Below are 16396 nucleotides of genomic sequence, written 5' to 3'. Positions count from 1 at the left end.
GCCAGCACAAGGTCACATAGCCTGTAAGCCACAGAGCTGGGTTCTGATCCTGGTCCTCGGGTTCAAGAGTCTGTGCTCTTGACCTCTCTGGTAAGCTGCCTCTCCGAATGAAAGAGAGAGAGAGGGAGAGAAGGAAACCAGAAGGGAGGGAGAGAGGATTGAAAGAGAGATGCCAGTGCCTGAAAACTGTGAGTGTTATTAGGTGTTTTATTTTTATTTTTATTTTTTTTGAAATGGAGTCTCATTGTGTCGCCCAGGCTGGAGTACAGTGGCCTGATCTCGGTTCACTGCAATCTCCGCCTCCTGGGTTCAAGCAGTTCTCCTGCTTCAGCCTCCCGAGTAGCTGGGATTAGAGATGCCTGCCGCCACACCCGGCTAATTTTTGTATTTTCAGTAGAGATGGAGTTTCGCCATGTTGGCCAGGGTGGTCTTGAACTCCTGACCTCAAGTGATCCGCCTGCCTCAGGCTCCCAAAGTGCTGGGATTACAGGTGTGGGCCACCACGCCCAGCCTTTTTGGCGTTTTTTAAAGCCCATCTTGGAGTATAGGACCCTTCTGGCTGATGGTTTCTAAGCATATAGAGGTAAAGCAGGCTCGAGTTCTTGGAAAGGACGTCTGTTTCGATGGCAGGGGAGGCCCTGGCTGGAGGGCAGGTGCCAGTTGGCGAACTGTATGACGCCACCCATTTTGGCCTTTTTCAGCAAAGATGGCACTGAACAGCCAGCCGGTGCCTCTTACTGGAGGACCGGGCAGTCAAGTTCCTCTGTGATCTAGCCTTCCACTGGGGACACGTGTGCCCAGACCAGCCTACCTGGGGCAGGCTAGGATTCTCCCTTGCAGCACAGCCAGGCCGTTCTCTCTCTAATGGGCCTCTAAACACATCTCTGGTGGCAGAGGAGCTGATGCCGTGGCGGAGGTGTTCTGTGTTTTGTGTCCCAGAGCAGTCTGTAAAACAGTGTTTGGGCCTAATTAGCCACAGGACGGGTGGCCCTGTGTGCCAGCCTTGCTTGCTCTGGTGCCCGGCAGAGCTGCCCTGCTCACTCACCCATCACAGGCTTTCTTCCCCATGGCCCTCCTTCCTCCTCCTAAGGATGCTGGGGTAGTCAGGGGAGGCAGTGGAGCAGATGGTTCTGCCTCAAGAAAGCAGAGTTTCTGGCCGTGCCGAAAAGCCACTGATTGATCAATACATGGGATGCCCCAGTGAAAACCTGGTGTTTTCAGAAGCCCGTGCCTGCGTTTGTTTATTTCTGCGCATCTGCTTCAGCCACTCCAGTGAAGCGTCCTATGGTGTTTCGCTCAAGTTCACTTGTGTTAGATTGTGCAATGTGGAGCTTAGGAACCTTTGGGATCTTGGTTCTCACCTTTGGTTCGAAAAAGCTGTGCTCTGGGGGCATGTGGGAGGGAATAGGAGTGGCTAGGAATGCAAAACAGGCTTTTCTTTTCTTGTTATTGTTTTTGAGACAGAGTCTTCCTCTGTCGCCCAGGCTGAAGTGCAGTGGCATGATCTCGGTTCACTGTAACCTGTGCCTCTCGGGTTCAAGCGATTCTCCTGCCTCAGCCTCCCGAGTAGCTGGGATTACAGGCATGTGCCACCATGCCCAGCTAATTTTTGTTATTTTTAGTAGAGACGGGGTTTCACCATGTTGGCCAGGCTGATCTTGAACTCCTGACCTCAGGTGATCCACCGCCTTGGCCTCCCAAAGTGCTGGGATTAGAGGTGTGAGCCACTGTGCCCGGCCATAACAGGATTTTCTGATTGTGCTGCTGCTCCTGCTGCTGACGGGGGGGAGGCGGGGGGGTGATGGTGATGATAGTGGTGATGGGGATAATGGTGATGGGGATGATGGTGGTAATGATGGTGATAGTGATGATGGTGCTGATGGTAATGGCCGTGGTGATGATGATGATGGTAATGGTAATGATGGTGGTGATGGTGAAGGTGATGGTGGTGGTGGTGATGATGATGATGGCTGCCATATCTGAGCATTTACCATAATGCTTATAACAGCTGCTCCTAGTATATAGATGAGCAAACTGAGACTCAAGTTTAAGTGACTTGCCCAAGTTGGTGGAAGCAGGATTTTACCAGGTGCCTTGGTTCTAGAGTCTGCAGCCAGCACTCTTAACTGCTATGCTACTTTGCCTCCCATGATTAGTAAACCCTTAACGCCCCACTCAAGACCTCTTAAAAGTACAGAGCGGCCAGAATGACATCTTTAAAGGGTAGTAGTGAGTACCACTGCTGCACTGCAGCCTGTTGGTGGCTTGTGAGGACAGTCTCTGTGGCTCACCGGCACACACGGCCCATCCTTCTTCTGCATCCTGTGTGTCCCACCATCCCGCCTGTCTCATGGCTCCTGCTGCCCAGCAAGCTCAGTTCAGACTCAGGGCCTTCTTTGTACCAGCTGCTCCCTCTGCCTGGAATTCTCTGTGCCCAGATCTTTCCCTTGGGTCTCAGCTTGAATTTGACCTTGAATGAGGCCCCTCTGCCTGCAGACTTTAGCCTCCACCACCCTCAGCTATACAAGATCTGGAATTCTCTTGTTTATCATTTGAGCCACTGCACCCGGCCAAATGAACTGTTTTAAATGAGCAAACAGATAAGAATGATTTGTGATGAATATATGCATTCTGAATGTGTTTTCCAGGTGCTAGAAATTTGTTTTTTAGTCATTTAAATACTTTCCCAGCAATCTTGTTGACACTTCCTCCCTGGATAAATTGTCTGAGAGTAAAAACAGTGAATTTCATCAGAGTCTTCCTGTAAATTGTAAATGAGCAAATTCTAGCTTCATGATGCCCCCACCCCACCCCATCATTCCTTTCCCAGTGGCCCTCGGTGAGCGTGGTGGGTTGAGGAATCCCACATCCCTGGCTACATCCGGGTGCCCTCACCCAGGATACCTCACACTGACTTAATATCACTAAGACCTTTTGCTTTGGCATTTTGCAAGGTCCGTAAAAGAACATTCACTTTTAAATAAGACTCTGACATTTGTATAAAAACCTAGAATAGAACATACACCACTCTGCCTCAAGATCTTATATTTCCTTTCTTAAAACCAAACACATATGTCCACCCAAAGACATATACGAGAATGTCTCTAGCAGCTTTATTCATAGTTGCCAAAAATGGGAAACAGCCCAGATGTCCAGCAGCAGCAGGATGAATAAACAAACTATGCCATAGTCATACAGTGAGACCCTGCACAGAAATAAAACAGGAACAGTTTACCGAAATAGGCGACAATGTAGGTGAATCTCACAGTCATGATGCTGAGTAAAGGAAGCCAGCGTGAAAGACTGCACATGCGATGCTCTGTTTCTAGGAAGCTGAGGAGCAGGCTCCCGAGGCTGGCGGCGTGGGAGTGGGGTTGCCTGCCAAGGGAGACGGGAGCCTTCCCCTGTGATGGAAATGTTCTGTATCGAGCTGGGTGGCAGTTACGCTGGGTGCATATATATGTAAGAAGTCATTGAGGCTGGGCACAGTGGCTCATGCCTGTAATCCCAGCACTTTGGGAGGCTGAGGCAGGTGGATCACCTAAGGTCAGGAGTTTGAGACCAGCCTGGCCAACATGGTGAAACCCCATCTCTACTAAAAATACAAAAAATTAGCCTGGCGTGGTGGTGCATGCCTGTAATCCCAGCTACTTGGGAGGCTGAGGCAGGAGAATCCCTTGAATCTGGTAGGTGGAGGTTGCAGTGAGCCGAGATTGCACCACTGCATTCCAGCCTGGGCGACGAGTGAAACTGTCTCAAAGTCATTGAGCTTTACAACCTGTGAACTTTGCTGTGGGAATGTTATTCCTCAACAAAATGTATGTAGCATATTTTGTAAAACTATATATTAAAACCTTTTTAAAAGGAAAAAGGAAAATAGACACCCTCCCTTGCAAACACGGCTTGAGCTTCTACTTTGGGCTAAGCATTTTCAAGTGCATGGTCTCATTTAATCTGCATGACCTCCCTGTGGGTTCATTGTTAATGTGTCCACTTGAGAGATGAGGAGGCTGTGGCTCAGAGAGGTTAAGTGACATGCTCAAGGTCACACAGCCGCTGAGAGACACAGCTGGGATCTGCCCTCTTTCCAACACACTTGGGACTTTCCAGGCTGTCTCTGGGTCTCCAAGTTCACGTGTACATTTTGCTCAGGAATGAGGCTGGTCTCTTCTGCCCTGGGGGGTGAGCTCCCCCAGCCTCTTCCACCCCACCGTGACCCCAGAGTGCTTCTAATCTAGGTGCATCTTGCCCCCTCAGCATCCCTTCGTCAGCGGCATCACCAGTAACAAGGCTCTGCGGGAGCTGGTGGCTGAGGCCAAGGCCGAGGTGATGGAAGAGATCGAAGACGGCCGGGATGAGGGGGAAGAGGAGGACGCCGTGGATGCCGCCTCGGTGAGGCCAGGGAGAGTGGGGCTTAGCGGGGGCCGGGAGGACGGGATCTCAGCTGGCCCTGCTGGTGTGGGAGGGGCAGGGAAGGCCGGGGCTCTGGCTCAGGCAATTTCTTCCCAGCTCAGAGGTTGCAGACGCCCACACTGCAGGTAACGTAAGATGGCACGTGGGCCGGGATGAGGCAGCAGGGGGTGTTGGCCGGATCCCGATCCTGTGAGTTTCCAAGAGATACCAGGGATCTAGATTTTCACATGAAATCTTCCAATTTTTAAAAGTTGGTAACTGATTCATGGCTTCCCATCCTTTGTTCTTGTCACAGCTCACGTACCACATGAGACTGTTTTTAGCTCATTTTGGGATAAATACGTGAGGCTGCGTATGGCCACAGGCAACACCCTGGCCCCCCTCTAGCTGCCCTCAGTGCCAAGGGGACCTATGTCTGGGCACATTTGGAACCCTTTTGCAGCTTCAGTGCTTGCTGGATTTAGATTGAAATTAAAGCTAATGTAAATTTGTAAAAACCCTCTGAGCCAAGGAAAACATGTCTGTGGGCTGGATTCTGGCCCAAGCTGTTGCTCTGTAATCCCTGGCCTTGCTGCTGGGGGAGGCCTCTTTCCAGGGATAGGGTGGCCATCCAGGTGGCTCCCTGTGCCTAGAGAAGCAGGGGCTGGACTTACCCATCGGGGATGAAGCTGGCCCACATCCTTGTGCTGTGGACGGCACTGCAGCTTTCTCAAATTTAATTCAGTCCTGGGTGGAGCCTGAGGCTGGTGCAGACCCTCACCAGGGTGAAGAAGGAAAGCCCTGAGGGGCAGGGCAAGTGGAATCATCACAACCACCCCAGCCATGCATGGAGCCCCGGTGGCTGCCGGGCCCTCTACAGCTCTGACACTGGGTAACCAAGCTCCAGTTTACAGACAGAAAAACTGAGATCGATACAGTGAAGTGGCTGGCGGAGCCGATAGATGGCAGGGCCAGGGGTGGATGTGGAGTAGGAGAACCTCAGTGGGGCCTGGCTCCAGGAGGAGGTAGAAAGCGCTCACACCCGGCCTCATTGTCTGCAGGCAGAAGGCTGATCTTTGTCCTGTGGGTATTGGGAGCCCCGGAGGGTTTCAGGCAGGGACTGGGTATTGGTGTGGAGGTGACAGAATCAGATCTGAGTTTTTGAGCCATCACTCTGGGTATTGACTAGAAGGTAGATTGGAGTTGCTTCCACCAGCTGCCATAGCTGAGGTTAAAAACCAGTGGCTGGCAAGACCCAAAGGAATACTTATAGTATAAATCCATTCATACTGTGTTTATAAGCAGGCACAGCTCACCTGTAGCACTTAGAGATCGTAGGACAGTGACTATGTCAAGAGGTGGGAGAGCATTGTCACTGAGAAGGTCGGGGCGGCAGGGGATGGCCCTCTGGGGCAAAGCAATGTCCCCTCCTGACCTGGAAAGTGGCTACATGGATACTCGCTCTATTCACCAAGTTGGATGTTTATGTTTTATACACAGGAAGGATGTTCTGTTTCATCTTAGCATAGCAACATTTCCAGTACTTTCCACCCAACAAAGACTCTAAAAAACAAAAATGAAGCTGAAAACTTAGTGGCCACAAGGGCTGAATCCAGTCCCCAGACAGGCTTGGCTTGGCCTTTATATGATTTTTTAAAAAAATATGTGTTAGTTGCCACCTAAAAATTAAGAGATGTCCATTAAAAACCTAGATTTCAAACTTGTCTTAAAAAATTGGAAGGTTTGGGCTGGGCACGGTGGCTCACGCCTGTAATCCCAGCACTTTGGGAGGCTGAGGTGGGCGGATCACAAGGTCAGGAGATCGAGACCATCCTGGCTAAAACGGTGAAACCCCGTCTCTACTAAAAATACAAAAAATTAGCCAGGCGTGGTGGCGGGCGCCTGTAGTCCCAGCTACTTGGGAGGCTGAGGCAGGAGAATGGTGTGAACCCGGGAGGCGGAGCTTGCAGTGAGCCGAGATCACGCCACTACACTCCAGCCTGGGCGACAGAGCAAGACTCCGTCTCAAAAAAAAAAAAAAAAAAATTGGAAGGTTTGGCCGGGTGCGGTGGCACACACCTCTAATCCCAGCACTTTGGGAGGCCGAGGCCGGCAGATCACTTGAGTCCAGGAGTTTGAGACCAGCCTGGGTGACATACCAAAACCCTGTCCCTACTAAAAAATGCAAAAATTAGCTGGGTGTCATGGCATGCACCTGTAGTCCCAGCTACTCGGGAGGCTTCTCGGGAGGCTGAGGTGGGAGGACCACTCCCAGATGGGAGCCTAGGAGGTGGAGGTTGCATTGAGCCAAGATGGCACCACTGCACTCCAGCCTGGGTGACAGAGCAAGACCCTGTCTCAAAAAAAATAAATAAATAAAATAAAAAATTAAAATTAAAAAACTGGGAAGGTTTGGCCACAGGGGAGCCATTTTCCCACGTTGTCACAATTGGCTGGAATGGAGCGGCCACTGACTCCACCTTATGGGCCATGAGCTGGCCAGCTGGCCATAGCTGCCTCCTAGGAGGAATAACAGCTGTTACATTCAGCTAAGATTAGAGGTAGTGAGGAGATTGCTATGCCTCACAATAAGTAGTAATTTTATTATGGTTAGGCGATAGGGAGTGGTGAAGACTGGCTAGGGAGATATCTGCTCTCCTTTCTTGGCCCTGGCCCACTTCATCTTGAGGGTGTCTGACTTTCTCCACTGCATCTCTGACTCTTGCCTTGAACATACAGCAGCATGGCCTTGACTATCTTTTTTTTTTTTCTAGACCCTGGAGAACCATACTCAGAACTCCTCTGAGGTGAGTCCGCCAAGTCTCAACGCTAACAAGCCTCTCCAGGAGTCACCTTCCACCCCGCTGGCACCCAGCCAGTCTCAGGACAGTGTGAATGAGCCCTGCAGCCAGCCCTCTGGGGACGGATCCCTCCAAACCACCAGTCCCCCAGTCGTGGCCCCTGGAAATGAGAACTGCGTGGCAGTGCCTGTGCCCCTGCGGAAGTCCCGACCCGTGTCAATGGATGCCAGAATTCAGGTAGCCCAGGAGAAGCAAGTCGCTGAACAGGGTGGGGACCTCAGCCCAGCAGCCAACAGATCTCAAAAGGCCACCCAGAGCCGGCCCAACAGCAGCGCCCTGGAGACCTTGGGTGGGGAGAAGCTGGCCAATGGCAGCCTGGAGCCACCTGCCCAGGCAGCTCCAGGCCCTTCCAAGAGGGACTCAGACTGCAGCAGCCTCTGCACCTCTGAGAGCATGGACTACAGTACCAATCTCTCCGCCGACCTGTCGCTGAACAAAGAGATGGGCTCTCTGTCCATCAAGGTAACACCGCCTCTCCCACCACGGGCTTGCAGCAAGACCATTGCAGGCTCCATTTTGGTTTCAAACGCATTTAGGGGCTTCCTTGCATTTTAAACGGTTCATTAGGGAGTTTTGGGTTTGACTCATAGTTTAATCTCCAAAATATCTGGGTTCAGTGTGGGATTTAGGAACGTAAAGCAGTTGGTTTGGGTTTAAATTTCAAAGCTTGGTAAAAGGCCCTGGTAAAATGTGGGAGAGAGAACTCTTAGGCCTTAGCTACAAGTGAAGTTCTGTCATCCGGAGGTCAGCCACAAGACCCAGCTGATAACTGGTAAATCCAACTAAAGGAACAACTCAAAGCCATCTTCCCTGCCCCTGGGGCCTTTCTGGAGGTGGGCAGTGTTGTGAATGACAATAGCCACCCACTAGAGGCCTGGGCTTGAGGCGAACCCTGTACTCGCGCTTTAAAAAGAACAGACAGGCTCCTTCATCCTCGTTTTACAGTTAATCAGATGGAGGCTCAGAGGAGTGAGGAGCCAGCCCAGGGCCAGGTAGGAGTGGGAAGATGGACAGACCCCAGGCTCCAAACTCTAAACTTTCCCAGTGGGAGCGATGGCCACCTTCTTCTTAGGCAGCTGGAAGGCGCTGACTCCTTTCCTGGCCTCCCCGATAAATTCCAGGGGGTTACTAAACTCACCGTGGGTCACCTGACCCTCTACCCAAAGCTCATTTTAGAGGAAGTACTGCATGATTTTGTTTTTCCTTCCCAAATGTACTTGGTCAAAAACATGCAGTAGAGACTCGAACATATTTGCTTAAGCAAAGAGGAGTGACAGGAGCCGCAACGGCCAATCAGCTTTAGGCAGGGAAGGGAAGCACAGTTCCAACAGGCCACCGTGACAAGCATGCACAGCAGCTGTTACCTGTGAGCAGCGTCTTCCTCAGGACAGGCATCCTGCCACTTCTCTTCCTGAAGACACTAAGTGAAAAAAAGGTGTTTTTATTTGTTTTTTTTAATGAGACAGACCCACCTAGAGCAGGGCTCGCCTGCTCTTCTCAAGGCTGTGGAGGATGTTTCTGGTTGACTGCATTGTGTCAGGGACCTCAGGCTGTTGGGATGAGAGTCCCCCACTGCACCAGCACCCCCTGGCGTGACTAGGAGCCTGTTCCTTCAGGGATGGAGGCCCCCTGGCCAGGAGCAGTTCTCAGCAGAGGGCTGTGGCTGTGGGTGTCATTTCTTCCCCTCTCCTCTCGCTCCTGCCAGCCTCTACTTCTCACTGCTGGTCTGACTCATCCTGACTGGGTCCTGGCACATGTGAGCTGGTCACCGTAGAGAGATGAGAGTCAGGCATGCTGGGTCCATGCTGATGCTGTCCAGAGCCCCTGGGCGAGGTGCCATGGGCAGGAGATGGGGGCCCAGACCTCAGGGAGCAAAAACAGTCTGCCCCTCTGGACTTAGCAGGAGTAGAGCTCAGCATAGATTTCAAGGGGTCAAGAGACCTGCCACGCTGGCTCCTCACTCCTCTTTCAGGGGTTGGGAGGCCCTGCGTTAGGAAGGCAGGGCCGGGCTACACCAAAAAGAGTCTTTGGGCCGGGCACCGTGGCTCACGCCTGTAATCCCAGCACTTTGGGAGGCCGAGGAGGGTGGATCATGAGGTCAGGAGTTTGAGACCAGCCTTACCAACATGGTGAAACCCTGTCTCTACTAAAAAAAAAAATTAAAAAATTAGCTGGGCGTGGTGGCGCGTGTTTGTAATCCCAGCCACTCAGGAGGCTAAGGCAGGAGAATCACTTGAACTCGGGAGGTGAAGGTTGCAGTGAGCTGAGATTGCGCCACTGCACTCCAGCCCGGGCGACAGAGTGAGACTCCATCTCAAAAAATAAAAATAAAATAAAGAGCCTTTGAAACCAGCCAAGAGGCCAGAGGCAGTGGGCAGAGCTGGAGGGTTATGGGGACACCTTCAGAATCAGAGCTGAGAACTTCCAGAGGGTAGCACGTATTGTGACACACTGACACCTCCAGGATTCCAGGTGGCACCTGCACAATCGCTTGTGGCGTGTGCAATTACTCACAGGAAAAGATGACGATTATGCATAATGTCACGATGACTCCCAGCAGGTGGGGAGTTCAGGCTAGGTCAGCTTTGGCTACCAAACCAGTTATGAAAACAGCCTTTGGTTTTCGGGCTCCTTTGGATTTTGGCACCATGCGCGAGGGTTGTGTGTGGTCTGCAGTGGTAACTGTCAGAAAGAAATGCCAAGCATGGAACACGCGCTGGGAGCGGGCACTGCTCTGTGTGCCCACCGTGTGTTCTCTCATTGAATCTTCACAACCACCCCGGGAGGCAAGTAGTGTGACTATCCTCCCTGAACAAGTGAGGAAGCTGAGGCTCAGACAGGACAAGAGGCTGCCCCAGAGACACAGAGCAAGTAAGTGGTGGAGTGAGGGTTAGAACGCAGCTCTTTTTTTTTTTTTTTTTTTTTTTTTTTTGAGATGGAGTCTAGCTGTATGGCCCAGGCTGGAGTGCAGTGGCATGATCTCAGCTCACTGCAAACTCCGCCTCCTGGGTTCAAGTGATTCTCCTGCCTCAGCCTCCCAAGTAGCTGGGATTACAGGCACCTGCCACCATGCCTGGCTACTTTTTGTATTTTTAGTAGAGACAGGGTTTCACTGTGTTGGCCAGGCTGGTCTCGAACTCCTGACCTCGTGATCCGCCTGCCTCGGCCTCCCAAAGTGCTGGGATTACAGGCGTAAGCGACTGTGCCTGGCAAGAACGCAGCTCTTTCTGACACCATGTCCTGGATGCATGAGAGGTGCGGGCAGCAAGGTAGGGGAGGCCTCAGCACAGCTTCTGAAGGCTGAGATCAGGGAAAGGCAAGGGGATAAGCTCAGAACCCCCGGCTTCTAGGTTAAGTTGAGGCAAGAGGGAAGATGGATGGCCACATCTCTCTGGGGGTGGTGCTGAAGCTGTGGGCCCAGCAGAGCTGTGGCCTCACCTGCTGTAACAGCCATGGGTCCTTAGCTGAAATGCTGAGACTTGTCTAATGGTTTTCCCTGGCCAGGATCCGAAACTGCACAAAAAAACCCTCAAGCGGACACGCAAATTTGTGGTGGATGGTGTGGAGGTGAGCATCACCACCTCCAAGATCATCAGCGAAGATGAGAAGAAGGATGAGGAGATGAGATTTCTCAGGCAAGCCTGGGAAGGGCCACCAATGGTGGTAACAGGGTGGGGCTATGGTAAGAGGAGTGGACACTGGTCCTTTTGGTGAGAGGGCTGTCTGTCTACAGCATGAAGTGGGGGAATCAAGGAGACAAAAGGAAACTCATTTTGCCTGCGATCCTGCACTCGCCCATCTACCCAACCATTCATCTATCTATCCACTCATCCATTCATTTATTTACCCATCTATCCACCCACTCACCTATCTACCTATTCATCTATCCACCCATCCGTCTACCTACCCTTCCACCCACTCACCCCTCTACCCATCCACCTATCTACCCACTCACCTTTCCATCCATCTGTCCAACTGTCCACCCATTCATCTACCCATCCTCTTAATCATCCATCCTTCCATTCATTTATCCACCCATCCATCTACCTACTCACCTATCTGCCTATCCATCTATCCACCCAGTCATTCGCCCAGTCATTCACCCAACCATTCACCCATCCATTCATCCATCCATTCATCCATCCATTCATCCATCCGTCCATTCATCCATCCATCCATCCACTCATCCACTCACTTATCTACCCACTCATTCACCTTCCATCTATCCACCTAACCATCCACCCATCCATCGACTTACTCACCATTCCATCCTTCCCTCCATCTGCCCAATTATCTATCTGTTTTATCTATCCATCTACCCAATCACCCATCCATCCATTTATCCTTCCATCCATTTATCTACCCGTCCATCTATTTACCTACTCCCTATCTACCTTTCCATCTGTCCACCCAATCATCCACCCAGTCATCCATCCACCCACCCACCCATCTACCCATTCAGCCCTCCACCTATCTACCTAACCATCCATCTATCCATCCATCCATCCATCCATGTATCCACCAACCCACCAGGTTGGAGACAAGGTGGTGACCCAAATAGATAAGGCCATTGCCCTTGTAGAACTTACACCTAATGGGCCAACATACAGTACACAAGATAATCCCTGACTGTGGTACATGCCATGCAAGAGGTAACAGGTGACATGATGGTGAGTGCTTGGAGTGGGGGAGGCTGCTCCAAGTGAAGCCCCTGAGCCAGGCCTAAAGGATGAGGGCAGGAGAGCTGGGGGAGCCCAGGGGAAATTGCAATTGCTGAGGCCCTGAGGAATAACTACTCAGCTTGTTTAAGGGACTGGTGGAGGGAGACAGGGAGATCTTGACTAGGATTAGCAGGCCCTGGGCTCAGGCTGGGGCAGTGGCCGGGAAGAGGGAAAAACATGGTCAGATTTGACCTACATTTTGGAGGCAAAACCAGTGAGCTGGCGAAGGATTGGGACAGGGAGGAAGGTGTGAGGCAAAGCTGTTTGCTAGGATCCATCTTTATACTTTTCTGTTGTTCATCCCCCACTTACAGCCCTCCTTCGGGAGACCCTATTTCCACATTTTGTAAACAAATGAGGAAACACTATTTCTGGGCAAGTAAGTCACTTGCCCTGGGTCTTCCAGGTAGGCAGGCAGGGGTAAAGCTGAGATTCTAACGGGGTCTGTCTGTGTGAGAATTCCGGCAGGTTTCACGGGACCATGTGGCTGGCAGGGGTTGGGGGAGCTTAACACTTAGGGAGGCCATGGAGCCACGGAGTATCCTGGGGGCCAGGCCTTTGCAGGGTAAATTCATGATTAGTGTAGAGAAAATTTCTAGAACATTAATCGCATATTTTTATACATGTGAATTTAAAAATTTTTAATTAATTAATTAATTTGTATTTATTTTTTGAGATGGAGTCTCGCTCTGTCACTCAGGCTGGAGTGCATTGGTACAATCTCAGTTCAGTGCAACCTCTGCCTCCCGGGTTCAAGCAATTCTCCTGCCTTAGCCTCCTGAGTAGCTGGGACTACAGGTGCCCGCCACCATGCCCGGCTAATTTTTGTATTTTTAGTAGAGATGGGGTTTCACCACATTGGCCAGGCTGGTCTCAAACTCCTGACCTTGTGATCCTCCCGCCTCTGCCTCCCAAAGTGCTGGAATTACAGGTGTGAGCCACTGCACCTGGCCTAATATTCGTATTTTTTTAAAAGCATAAGCATGCAGCCGGGCACAGCAGCACACACTTGTAATTTCAGCACTTTGGGAGGCCTAGGCGAGTGGATCGCCTAAGGTCAGGAGTTCAAGACAAGCCTGGCCAACATGGCAAAACCTGGTCTCTACTAAAACTACAAAAATTAGCCAGCCGTGGTGGCGGGCGTCTGTAATCTCAGCTACTTGGGAGGCTGAGACAGGAGAATCACTTGAACCCAGGAGGCAGAGGTTGCAGTGAGCCGAGATTGTGTCACTACACTCCAGCCTGGGCGACAGAGTGAGATTCTGTCTCAAAAAAAATAAAAATAAGAATAAATAAATAAATAAATAAGCCAAAACCAAATAAAAGTAGTTTTAGATGTTCTGGATCACTTCTCCCTCTCTCTAGGAGACAGGGGGAGGAAAAACAGACTTTTCACTAGTGTATCTGCATACACACACACACACACACACACACACACACACACACACACACTGGTGTCATCTGTGTGGGTCGGGAGGCTAGGGCGCAGGTTGCTTTGGCAGATGACACCACCTTCTGTTCTAATGGTCACCTGAGAGGCACCCTGGACTCTGAGCTTCAACCTCAAGAACTGAGTTTCCATCACCTTCCCTCTGGGCAATTGAAGTTCTCAGGGATAAATTCTAGATTGGCCACACCCCATGGAGAAGCAGTGCTCTCTGGCCCTGGCTGTGGGTCCCCACCCTCCTGAGCAGAGCAGCTGTGTGCTACTCAGGGTCAAAAGGTGAGACCTCAAGGAGGTGAAGAGGTGCTCGTCAGGAACCAGGATTTTCTCGTTTGCCTGCCGTGGTCTGGAGGTCTGAGCACCTGTAAACCAGGCCAGGCTGCCAGACCACAGGGGTGTGGAAGGCCCTGATCATCCCCTGCTGGCCCAGGCCCCTGGTCATACCTGACCCCTGGCGTTTTTGGAGAATTGGGTCACACCTAGGCTTTTGAAGCATGTGGCTTAGCATTTATCACACTCTCAGACTGACGAGGCTTCCGGGCAGAGTTCCTCCTGTCCTTCCCTAAAACCGCTTCTGCCGTTCCCTTGCTGTTGAGCCTCAGCCTTCTCTTTGCTTGCCTTTCCTTCTGAGAGCACAGGTGGGCCAGGGAGTGCCAGAGCTGGCTGCCTGCCTTCTTTCTGTACTCCTTTTTATGCTTTTTGTCAGTTCTTCTCTAAACCTTAGTTTCTCTTGAGTCAGGATTTCCATTTCCTCTTTAACACTCTCAAAAACTGCCTTCTCTCTTCTCGCTTTCCAGAAAAGCAGAGGCTCAGTCTTCCCTCTGTGGCTGTAGAAAGCGCCTCTGGCTTTTCCCAGAGGCAGGCAGCCATTGCCTCTTCTTCCTTGGTAGAATTCGAGCAGTTGCCACTTAGAGAGTGCTGGTCATGTGCCACGTGGGCACTTTACCTTTGTCATCTCATTTATCCCTCAAAGGACCCAAGGGGTAAAGATTGTTGCCTCATTTTGCAGAGGAGGGAATGAGTCCCACAAGGATGAGTGACTCCCCGAGAGGGCACCCAGCTGGAAAGCTGACTGAGCCTAGATTCAGACAGGGGCGCTGTGACCCCGGAGAATGTGCTTGGCCTCACTGCAACTGCCCAACCCCTCCTTGTGCTGCTCTTGGGGGGCAGTTCTGTGAGCAGTTATGGCCCCTCCGAGGCATGAGGAAGGCCGCTGGGGTCAGAGCGTGGCCTCATGGGAATCAGCATGGTGCCACACTGGACTAGGACACAGGCCTCACGGAGCCCCCAGTTCAGTCAGGAGGTCCGGGTTCTTTCTGTAGTAGTTTGATTTTTTTCTTTTTTTCTGATTATATAAATGATACATAGCAATTCTTTCTTTTCTTTTTTTTTTTTTTGAAACAGAGTCTCACTCTGTCCCCCAGGCTGGAGTGCAGTGGTACAATCTTGGCTCACTGCAACCTCTGCCTCCCAGGTTCAAACCATTCTCCTGCCTCAGCCTCCTGAGTGGCTGGGATTACAGGTGTGCACCACTGCACCTGGCTAATTTCTGTATTTTTAGTAGAGATGGGTTTTCACCATGTTGGCCAGGCTGGTTTAGAACTCCTGACCTCAAATGATCCACCAGCCTCGGCCTCCCAAAGTGCTGGGATTACAGGTGTGAGCCACCGCACCTGGCCTACATATCAATTTTTAATGGATTTGCTCATTAAGAAACATGGTTGGCTGGGTGCAGTGGCTCACGCCTGTAATCCCAGCACTTCGGGAGGCCAAGGCGGGCAGATCACAAGGTCAGGAGATAGAGACCATCCTGGCTAACATGGTGAAACCCCGTCTCTACTAAAACTACACAAAAAATTAGCTGGGCTTGGTGGTGGGCACCTGTAGTCCCAGCTACTCGGGAGGCTGAGGCAGCAGAATGGCGTGAACCCGGGAGGCAGAGCTTGCAGTGAGCCGAGATTGCGCCACTGTACTCCAGCCTGGGCGACAGAGCAAGACTCCATCTCAAAAAAAAAGAAACATAGTTAACACTTGGGGCTTATCCCTCCAATGTTTTTTCTGTGAGTACACACATGCACACACTGACTATATATATATAAAATTAGGGCATGTGGCTTAGGTCAGTTTTTTTTTTCTTTTTTTAACACAAGATCTTGCTCTGTTTCTCAGGCTGGAGTGCAAGCGGCATAGTCACAGTTCACTGCAGCCTGGACCTCCTGGGCTCAAGCAATCTTCTGGCCTCAGCCTTTTAAGTAGCTGGGACCACACGCATGCACCACCATGCCTGGCTAATTTTTGGATTTTTTGGCAGAGACGAGGTCTCGCTGTGTTGCCCAGGCTGGTCTTGAACTCCTGAGCTCAAGTGATCCTCCCAAATTGGCCTCCCAGAGTGCTGGGATTATAGGCATGGGCCATCACACATGACCTATGTAAAATTTTTATTATATATTTTTTAGCAGGTAATAAAGGTTGAACATCCCAAGTCAAAAAATCCAAAATCCAAAATGCTCCAAAATCTGCAACTTTTTGAGCACTGACATCAAATTCTCACTGGAACGTTTTGGACTTCAGATTTTCAGATTAGGGATGCTTGTTCAGTAAGTATAATATTCTAAAACCTAAAAAAATCTGAAACCCAAAACACTTCCGGTTCCAAGCTTTTTCAGTAAAGGATACTCGACCTGTATAAGGTCATGGTTCAAAATTTAAAAAAAAAAGAAAGAAGATAAACAGTGAAAAATTTCCTTCCCTCATTTTCCTACCAGAAATCCAGTTCCCTTTCCTGTGTTAGTGTTTTATGGTTTAATCCTTCCAGAGCTACTAGAAAAGTAAACAATACATATATGTGTGTACAGAGACATATTGTTGTCCTTTTTTCTCCCAGATAAAGTGGCGTAACAGACCTATTCTTTAATGTCTTGCTTTTTATTTACCTAGAGATTATTCCATAGCTGTTCATAAATATTATTATTATTGTT

The 16396-nt window shown here is 50.6% G+C and overlaps 1 protein-coding gene across 1 annotated transcript in view; it reads left to right on the top strand.

Moving 5' to 3' along the window:
* Window positions 1-16396, top strand: part of STK10 (serine/threonine kinase 10) — a 142598-nt gene that overhangs the window by 85757 nt on the left and 40445 nt on the right. The window contains exons 8-10 of the mRNA XM_032158627.2: window positions 4258-4392; window positions 7167-7715; window positions 10758-10888. Of these exons, the coding sequence (XP_032014518.1) occupies window positions 4258-4392; window positions 7167-7715; window positions 10758-10888 (815 nt within the window). The remainder of the gene's footprint in view (window positions 1-4257; window positions 4393-7166; window positions 7716-10757; window positions 10889-16396) is intronic.

This window comes from Hylobates moloch, unplaced genomic scaffold (assembly GCF_009828535.3).
Source record: "Hylobates moloch isolate HMO894 unplaced genomic scaffold, HMol_V3 SCAFFOLD_6, whole genome shotgun sequence".
NCBI classification, from domain to species: Eukaryota; Metazoa; Chordata; class Mammalia; order Primates; family Hylobatidae; genus Hylobates; species Hylobates moloch.
Note: the sequence above shows the minus strand (reverse complement) of the source record. Positions and strands in the feature narration are given on the sequence as shown.